We start from the raw sequence: 9,938 nt of genomic DNA on the forward strand, positions 1-9,938 counted from the left end.
TATATTCATTTGCGTACATTTAAGTATGTTTTGCCGTAATCTTTGGTGTACAAGTTATTTCCTGCGCTAGTGTCCTCTAAACATTTAGTGTAGCTTAATGCTGGCACTAGATTCTGAGCATTGGCCTGACTGTGTCTTACAGCTTGCTATGACAAATACATGAAATAGCCTCCTTGAATGTACAGTATATGTCATGTCTCCCTCCACACAAATTAAAATCCAATTAGAAAATTAATTTCTTTGAGGTTGCTTTTGAAACTTAAAACTATTCAAATCAAGCATGTCCTCTGTTCCTTGTCCACAGGTTGCTCTCTTAGATGGCCTTTTTAGACTTCACTCATTGCAGCTGGCCCTACTGCTTTAACCTAAAGGCCCTGTATCTTGTCTTTGTTTCATGATGTCTTAGAAGCAGATGCTATATATTATGACTCTTTCACATAAATGATGTAAGGTGTCAAAAGTGTAAAATGAAAGACCAACACAGGCTCTGCAACAAATTAACAGAAGGAAAAGCCTCGGAACAGGGCCCTCCCATCTCCACAGTGGTGGCTATTAAAGGTGGTTGAGCGGTCACCTTATCGGCATAAAAACCTTCCTTTTAGTTGAAAAAAGCTCTGTGCTGTGCTGTGAAAACTCAAAAAGATAGATGAACATAAATCAACTTATCTTTAGCTGATCGGTACACCAGAAGCAGATGCTGTCCATCATTTGTGTCTGTAAAGAGTTGCATTGACCTGGTAGCACTATGCAAATGATAAGCACAATAATCCTAACTATTGACATAGGCATTGCCATACAGAATGACACTGTCTTATGACTGGGTAGCTGTTGCTGTGTGGGAAACAGCTGGAAAGAAGCTGCAGCCTTGTGCAGGACAGCTCCAGCAGGAGGGAGACATTGCTGCTAGATAATGACATGGGGACAAATTTGCCCCCGTCCCCCAGGAACTCAATTTCCCTGTCCCATCCCTGCGAGTTTTGTTGCTGTCCCTGTCCCTCACCCATTCCTGTAAGCTCTGCCTTAACCGTACAAGCCTCGAACACTTATGATTGTAAAGTGTTTGAGGCTTGTGCAGATGAAGATAGAGCTTGCAGGAATGGGGCAGGGGCAGGAAAAGAACTCGATGGGACGTGAAAATTAATTCCTGTGGGGATGGTGAAAAATTTGGCCCCGTGTCGTTCTCTAATTGCTGCCATAACAGATGCACAGGAAAAATGGGCAGTGAAAGACAACATAACAAAAGTATCCAGTGTTTTATCCTTGTTTTGTCTTTTCAGTCACTTTCAGCTGCGTCTGTTTTCTCTGGTTGTCTTCATCAGCAACCGACTATTTCACAAGACAGTTCACCTGCAGTCCTCACTGAGCACCTCAACCTCCATGGACAAGCTCTCCTCCCTGCAACTGTCCCCTGCCAAACAGAAGGTCACTTTGGGGCACTAAATCCTTACTGAGAGAAGGGAGGAGCTGCCGTTCATCACCACCAGTTGTGTACCTTGCTGAAGACAGGGTATGGCACAACCCATAGCACCATAGGGAAGAGGGTGGTAAATGTGTTTATACTTACCCCCTTTTTGTGCATCACTGACTCCAGCCCTTAGCTTTGATGTTGATTTTCTATGCCCTATTGAGAAGTATGGACAAAACTTTTAGTAAATCAAACTACCACACAAACATGGCGAAAAATGAATTTGATCATCTTTATGAGTTTGCAAATGATGTTCTTAGATGATGTTTGTTTTTATAGCACATCTAATATACTTGTGCCTATTCTAGTTTTGGATACCTTTAATTGTGTTCATGTGCCATTCTTCTCCACTTCTGCCACCATCCTGAAGCAATGTGACATTCATGAACCATGTTTGTTGTGTATGATGCAGGTTGGCACTAGTAGGTCAACTGGTCTCTTGCATAAAAACCTGTGATTTTCTGTGACAGGGAACTGAAGTTACAGTATTTTTAGATTGTGGAGGGTTTTTTAAGTAGAATATGACAGTTTATGAATACAATAATGTTCTCCTGGTCAAGTATTTACTATTTAAAATCTTCAAGGTGTTTCGGCTTCTGAGGAAAGCTATCAACTGATAATGTTTCTCTGCATTATATTTTGCAAGAAATAGGGTTAATGACACTGTGGATCGCTGCCACTTGTGTACAGCTGTGGTATAGCATTGGTATGCAAATACCATGTAGTCCTAGTTTTACCTGACACTTATTCTGACAACTAATTTTTCAAAGACTGAACAGACAGGGCAGTATTCAAGGAGATAGCAACAGGTAATTTATCTGGATAAAGTTGTCCAGATGACATTATCTAGATATTCAACAGAACTATCTGCATATGTTTTCTGCTGTATAGATAGATAGTTATCTGTGTAACTTTACTCAAATAACTTTCAGCTTTCTGTTTGTGCAGGCCAGTTTGTCCTCACAAATTTAGCTAGGTAATGAAAGATTAGGTTCTTACCTCAATAATCTTTCTGTTAGTCTACTACAGATTCCATATGTGTGGTGATTAATCCTTTCTCATGAGCTAGACTTGCAGAAGTGAGAATACTTACAGGTTTGAGCACCTCCCATATGGAAGTGGAGCCCAGTGAACCCTCCAATTAGGTCCCAAAACAATTGAGTTCCACTGGAACAGAAAACAAAGAAGGAGAGCAACAGGAAAACTCCCCACATACAAGGAACAACTCTGTTCTGCTCTGCAACTTAAAAAAGAAGAATTAGAACAAGGCATCATAACGATAGGAAATAATTGGAAAACAACCACAGAGAAACAATCTGCTGTGTGCAACTGGCACTAACACAAAGGAGTCAGAGGCTGAGGAATACACTTACACAGGATCTGTTTGCCCTCAGCCAGCCGGCTGACTTGAGAAAACTCCAGGCCTTGCTACACAGAAATATCCAAGGCAGAAAGCAGATGATACAGAATATACTGAGGGCAGGCCATACGGAATCTATGGTACATTAACAGAAGATTATCCAGGTAGGAACCTAATCTTTCATTCCGTTACATCTACTCCAGATTCTGTATGTGAGGTGACGTACCAAAGTAGTGGCTAACATTTAAGGAGGGACAGAAGAGCCTGCCTGCAATACCGAAGTCCTTCTGAGCTGACATATCCACTCTGTAAAATTTGGAAGAAGTATGTAGAGTAGAACAAGTTGCTGCTCAACAAATTTCTGCGGGAGGTGCTTCCCGAGACTCCGTCCTGGAAGAGGCAACACTCCTTGTCAAGTGTGCCTTTAGAGAGATTGATGGCTGCTTACGGCAGGCAATGTAAGCCGAAGGGATGCTGCAGCAGAGGCCTCAACTAGAGTTTCCAAAGGAACCTGGTCACATCAGGATGAGCCATCAGCAAAGACCTACGATCTTGTATCAGGAAACAAGAAAGGCCACCTGTACCTTGAGGGATGCCACTGCCAGGCCTTTTTCCAGACTGGCCTGAAGGAATGCCAGGATGACTGGAATGGGAGCTCAAAGTGGCTTGACCTGGTCCTTTGCTCACCATTGCTGAAAAACCCACCTTGCTTTTGTGTAAGCTGCCATAGTAGAGGGCTTTTTAGCCCAAAGTAGCGTGGTAATGACCACATTGGAATAGACCTTGAGAACTAGCGCAGTATGCTCAAGAGCCATGCTATAAGACCAAAGCACTGTGGAATCTCCATGGGGACTGGTCCCTAACAAAGAAGACTGCGATGAAGAGGCAGCAAAGACCCTCATCCTGGTGAAGATGTACTAGGTTGGCATACCAAGACCGGCGAGCCAGTTTGGAGCTACTAAGATCACAAGGCCTCGATGAGTTGCAATCTTGTGGATGACCCAGCCTACCTTGGGCCAAGGAGGGATACATAAAGGAGACCGTGTCATGGCCAGGGCTGGACTAACATATCCAACCCCAAGCTTTATGGTTCTGCTCTTCGACTGAAGAAGTGTTTGGCCTATGTGCTCTTGTCCAAATCCATCATTGGTCTGCCCCAGCACTGCACAATCAGATCGAATGCTCTATGTGAGAGCAACCAATCCCCCGGGTCCAGGAACTGTTGACTTAGAAAGCCGGCCTGAACATTTTCCGCTCCAGCCACTTGGGCCGCAGAAAGAGCCTAAAGGTGGGCTTCCACCCAATGGAAAAGTGTCAGAGTTTCCAGCTGCAAGGGGGTGCTTCTTGTGCCCCCCCCCCCCCCCCGTCTGTTCACATATCACATATGCCATAGTCGTGGCATTAATGAAAAACACTCTTACAGTTCATTTGCAGAAGAAAAACTGGAGGGTGCACTAGGCCCCGCTTCCATATGGGAGGTGCTCAGACTGTAAGCATTCTCACTTCTGCAAGTCCAGTACACAGGAACAGATTGATCACCACACGTATGGAATCCAGAGTAGATGTAACAGAATGCTCAGTATAGTATCCAGTGACTTATTAGCTGATTCTCATTGTGCCTCCAGTCCTGCTCACTTTTTCTCCATGAAACTTTCCTCCCCTTTGTCCATACACAATTTTAATGTAACTATCTGGACAAGATAAGAATCGGTTTTACCCACATACATTTTGTGAATGCAGACCCTTCTGTTTCTATTTGAAATAGATAGATAATAACATGTACATTTTGTTCTAAGTGCCCTTCAGCTAGGACAATTGCTGACAATTCTGCCTTGGATTTACTCCCAAAGTTATTTGCCTAGAGTTTTAATCAAGGAGAAAAAAGCTCCAAAACAAATGCCAAAAAACCTTACAAAGTGTCCAACAATCAGGCAAAACTAGTCAATCGGTTCAGAGAGTGGTAACTCAATGACTGAATTCCTCCGTAAGCACAACGCAAAATATCGCGTATAAGTAATCACTTCCCTTTGAAGGGAAGCTGGTAACCACCGTGTATAGGAAAGCTACGGACAGGAACACTTATCTCCACTCTTCGAGCTGTCATCCTCCGCGATTAAAACAATCCCTTCCTGTCAGTCAATTTTTGAGGATACGCCGCATATGCACTACCACTGCGGAATTCAAGGCTCAAGCCAAACTGCTGACACAGCGGTTCAAATCCCGGGGTTACCCTGAATGGACAATCAAACGCACCTACCTCAGGGCACATTATGCCAATCCTGATCTGTTAACTGTTCCTGTGGTGAAGCCCCCTTTGGATCAACAAGTTTGTGTGATTTCCTTTTCTAATCAAGTTCAACAAGTGGCCGATATCATCAGGAGGCACTGGCATGTATTGGATCGCCATACAGTGCTCCAGGTAGTGCATTTTCTCGTCCTAGGAACCTGAGGAATTTATTAACACTCTACATCTCGGGTGAATGTTCTACGGAGCCACAAGGCATGTGGCCATTGCAACATGTGTAGTAACACATTGTCTATTTCATGCTGGCAGCACTCTCTGACTCATCAGAGTTACAAGCTAAGACATCATACAACATGTGAATCCCAATGGGTCATTTATGTCATGTGCCCATGTAGATTGATTTACGTGGGTCGGACCAGTAGGAAAATTAGGACAAGATGTCAGAACATAAGAGCAGGATCCACACTGCTACTAGATCTGAGCCTCTTGTACCTCATTGTTTGGAGAAGAACCACGATTTTTACGACCTATCGTGGTTTGTTCTGGAACAATTACCGAGCGACTTTAGGGGCGATAAGATGGCATATATCAACCTCAGAGAACAGTTTTGGATCTTTCAACTGCAGGCAGTACATCCATATGGACTGAATGACAGTATTGAGTGGCATACTATTGTATAGCTGTGTTATCGCTCCTCCTTTTTTCCCCCCAATTGGTGGCCCTGTGCCTGACGTCACCGATTACGGTTTTTAAGCGCGGTCTGCGCCTCGCTCTGTCAGCTCCGCCCTCTGTCAAGCCGGCTCGGACTAGCGTCAGTGATTCCTTCATCTACAAGTTCCTGAGGAAGGGATGTTGTGTCCCGAAACCAGGCTTGGTTGGACCTGACTCCCTCTGGGGTGTTATCGTTTGCCCCTGGGCTTCCTGGTTGTTCTGAAAAGACCTTCAAGCTAAGTCCGCTGCCTTTTGATTTTTGCTTTTGGGAGTTGGCTGGGGGGGTTCTTAGAGTGGTCTCACTGATTGATTTCTCCTGTATTCACTGTTATCTTAAAGTTGATACACAGTTTTATTTATTTATATTTAAAGCACACACAGGTGTGCCCGATGATGGTGTGTAGGCGGGGGCACGGTTGCCTCTGTCTGTTAATGTGAAGCGCTGGAGTATCACTCCCCTCGCTGTTCCTTCACACTGAGGGCACCCTAACACATTCACATTTATTATTTCTTATTTACTTATACGCGGTATTTTGCGTTGTGCTTACAGAGGAGTTCAGTCATTGAGTTACCACTCTGAACCGATTGACTAGTTTTGTCTTATTGTAGGACACTGTAGAGTTTTAATCAAGCATCAGAAATCTAGCAGAAGAAATGAAACAATATAGTACCATCCAGTGAAATATTAACTGACTTTTACTGTGTCTCCAGATTGCTCACAGAAATATTAAGTAGCAGGAGCAAGTTGATACACAGTTTCTTTAGCAAGAAAATCCAAACTGAAGTAAATACCATTTTCACAGTCTGCTGGTAGAATATTATAGAATACACTTATCCACCCTCTCTTACAACAGAGTTGGATATAGGGCACTTCTTTTGGGTGGTAGATGTGGAAGGAGAAAGCAGGAAAAAGTTTGCAATACTTATGTTCAAGGCTTTTAAATATATGTGTATCTGTGAATTTTTCTTTTTAACTGAACATTTCTTGAGCATTGTGATCATGATAATTTTGATGATACCCTGCTGCATTGATCATTACCCAGCTAAATTTGTGAGGACAAGACTAGTCTGCATAAAGTTAAAGCATTAGGTTTTTGGGGTAAAGTTACACAGATTACTATCCATCTGAGGTTGACAGTCACTTCTGGCTAGGATATTTAGTGATGTTGGCAATTTCTTATAATTAGTAATTTATTACAGATCACAATTTACATTTCTAGGTTGGACAAATAGGCAGTTTGTGGTCTAGAAGATGGATGAGAGAGGTTTTTTTTGTTGTTTTTGTTTTGCTCTTCCATACTCAAATCCAGGTTTTAAAAAACTGTGGTGGTGCAAATGCCAGAGATACTAGAAAAATGCAAGGGATAAAATGTGAAAGAGGTCAGCAAAATGCAGGGACTGAACTTGGTAAAAACTCCAGCAGGATGCAGGACTAATTTTGCTAAAGATGTATAGCATATCTTAATTATTCTGACCAATGATGGTGAATCTGTGGCACTCATGGCTGGTTCCAGGTGCACTCTAGTCACTACTTCTAACTGAAAATTTATTAATTTTAGGAATGTCTGTACCCAACAACCTGGCAGTTCTGAATGTTCAGCATTTCAAGGAACTTGAATTCCAGATGTTCCCTTAGCAGCAGATGAAAAGCAAGCTTCTGCCTGAAACTGAATCCTTTTGTATACAAAGTGTCTAGACTATGAGCTTCCAATAGTTCTAAGCCACATAGTATGCTAGGAATTTGAGATCTGTGTGTCACAAGTGTTTCATCCAGGAGGCGGGTCTTGCCCAAGAGCACAAGTAATGGATAATTGTTTCATTCCCTTCTTGAAGTACAGTAGAGTCTTATCTGATGCATTTTGGTGATGTCACAGCATTGTCATTAAGATGTGTATCTCTTGTTCTTGGCATCATGTTTAGTTAAAAGGCAGCAGTGCTAAGTAAAATTCTTCCGCACATTAAGTTTTAAACTCTTTTCTTTTTAACTGCTTCCTCTTTTGAAACATACATTCACTATACTTCTGTTTTAGCCCTCATCCATATTTTCTGCATTATCTGCCTTTTCAATTATCCAGCAACCTGTGGACCCATTTATATTGAATAATCAAGATTCTGCTGTAATGTGTTCCTGGCCTAGATGAAACTCAAGTGTGTGACTCCATCCATCCTTCTCTTGGAGTTGTAATTGTGAGAGAGCCACCACGCACATGTGCTCCTGCTGCCCAATTTACAAACATTCACTTCTAGGCTTTGTAATTCTAAAATATTTTTACAATAAACAAATTACACTTAAGGCTCTGTCTCCCAAACAGGCTGAGAGATATAATCCTGTTTTTTTCCCCCCTGAATGTTTTGTTGTGAAAATTAGGAAAACAGAGTAGAATAACCTGTCTCAGAGCTCCTTTTACTAAGATGCATTAATGGATGCTACCAGGTTGTTATATTTTTTTGGACTAAGCTAAAACACCTATGTTGAAGATCTTCATTCTCATATGATTTTGGAGAAGTCAACTCTGCCTGTGCCTCAGTGCTGATCCCAGCTGCCAAAACTAATGGTGTGAGTTAGGGAAAAGTCATTTTGAGGACAATTTTAAAGGCTATTTTGCACATAAAGTAGTGCTTAATGTGTGGCAATAGGCATTTATAAAATTGCTTATCAGACCAGAGCATACCCATACTGAGTGAAGGCACCCTGACGGTTGGGTATACTTTTGAAAATACATGCATATGTGATTAAAAGAACCCAGAAAATCTGTATGGTAAAAAAAAGAGTATAAATGTAAGCACATAAATTCTTGGGGGGTAAATTTCCAAAATGGAAGTATTCATATATTTTTATTTTGAAAATTTGCCAGTGGCTGCACAGGGAAAAAGTATGCATATACTATTTACATTTGTGCTTAGTAATAAACTTATTCCCATTATTGCTCTGCCTCTGTTTACACAACTTTAAGTGAGGATAGTTTTTAATGACTCAGATTGTAATATATTTTGAGCTGTAAAATGCTTTACAAATTCAAAATGTATATTATGTCTTAAAAGGGGTAATGGCTAATAAAGATTAGAGTGCTCTAGAATGGATGTTATAAAAAAAAAAAAAATTCTTCCTCAAATATAGATCCAGCATTGGCAAAGGGGGAGGGGAGAGAATACATCATTGTACCAAAGGATGATTGTCTATTGCCTAATGATGTTAGCTGACATTTAGCACTAGTGAAAAAATATTTTCAGCTTTGTATTCCAATTTTTTTCTGTGTAATAACTAAATCATAAATAAATAGTGCATACCTGGTAAAAATGAGTTGATACACAACAGTTTTAATCTTATAAACTGTTTATGTAGTGGAATGGAGAGGTAGCTCAGTGATTAAAAAAGCAGGTCAAGTAAATACCCTCTACTGCCTCAGGTACAACTAGATTGTAAGCATAAGAACATAAGAATAGCCTTACTGGGTCAGACTAATGGTCCATCTAGTCTAGTAGCCCATCTTCATGGTGGACAATCCAGGTTACTAGTACCTGAAAAAACCCAAATAGCAGCAACATTCCATACTGCTGATCCAGGGCAAGCAGTGACATTCCCTATGTCTGTCTCAATAACTGATATGGACTTTTCCTCCAGGAAATTGTCCAAATCTTTCTTAAAACCTGCTACATTAACTGTTCTTACCATAACCGCTGGCAGTTAAGTTCCAGAACTTAACTATTCGCTGAGTGAAAAAAATATTATCCCAGGACAAGCAGGCAGGTATTCTCACATATGGGTGACATCATCAACGGAGCCCAGATGCAGACACCTCACAAGCAGACTTGCTTGAAGAAACTCGAAGTTTTGAGTCGCCCGCACCGCGCATGCGTGAGTGCCTTCCTGCCCAGCGCAGGGCACGTCTTCTCAGTTTTCTGCGGCGCCAAGAAGTCCATCTTTGACTCTCTGCGTTTAACTTCGTTACTTTGTGCCTTATCTGAACCGCGGTTTGTATTTTTTTCCTCTCGAATCGCTGTTCGTATTTTATTTCTTTCATTTTTAGTTTAAAAAAAAAAATTTTCCTCTTCCGTCCGTTTTTCGGGACAGGCCGCTAGGCCGCAGCCCAAGGACTTCGATCTTGCGGCGGCTATTTTTCTGTCTATGTCCTGGCCTGCCACGGGCTTCAAGAAGT

General features: G+C 41.7%; 1 protein-coding gene across 3 annotated transcripts in view; it reads left to right on the forward strand.

Moving 5' to 3' along the window:
• The window catches only part of EI24 (EI24 autophagy associated transmembrane protein), a 66,427-nt gene extending 57,487 nt beyond the window's left edge, over window positions 1–8,940 (forward strand). For all 3 annotated transcript variants that reach the window (XM_033917453.1, XM_033917454.1, XM_033917455.1), the window contains exon 11: window positions 1,278–8,940. In XM_033917453.1, coding sequence (XP_033773344.1) covers window positions 1,278–1,440 — 163 coding nt within the window. In that variant the 3' untranslated portion in view covers window positions 1,441–8,940. The remainder of the gene's footprint in view (window positions 1–1,277) is intronic.
• The last annotated feature ends 998 nt before the right edge of the window (window positions 8,941–9,938 follow it).

This window comes from Geotrypetes seraphini, chromosome 13 (assembly GCF_902459505.1).
Source record: "Geotrypetes seraphini chromosome 13, aGeoSer1.1, whole genome shotgun sequence".
Classification (NCBI taxonomy): Eukaryota; Metazoa; Chordata; class Amphibia; order Gymnophiona; family Dermophiidae; genus Geotrypetes; species Geotrypetes seraphini.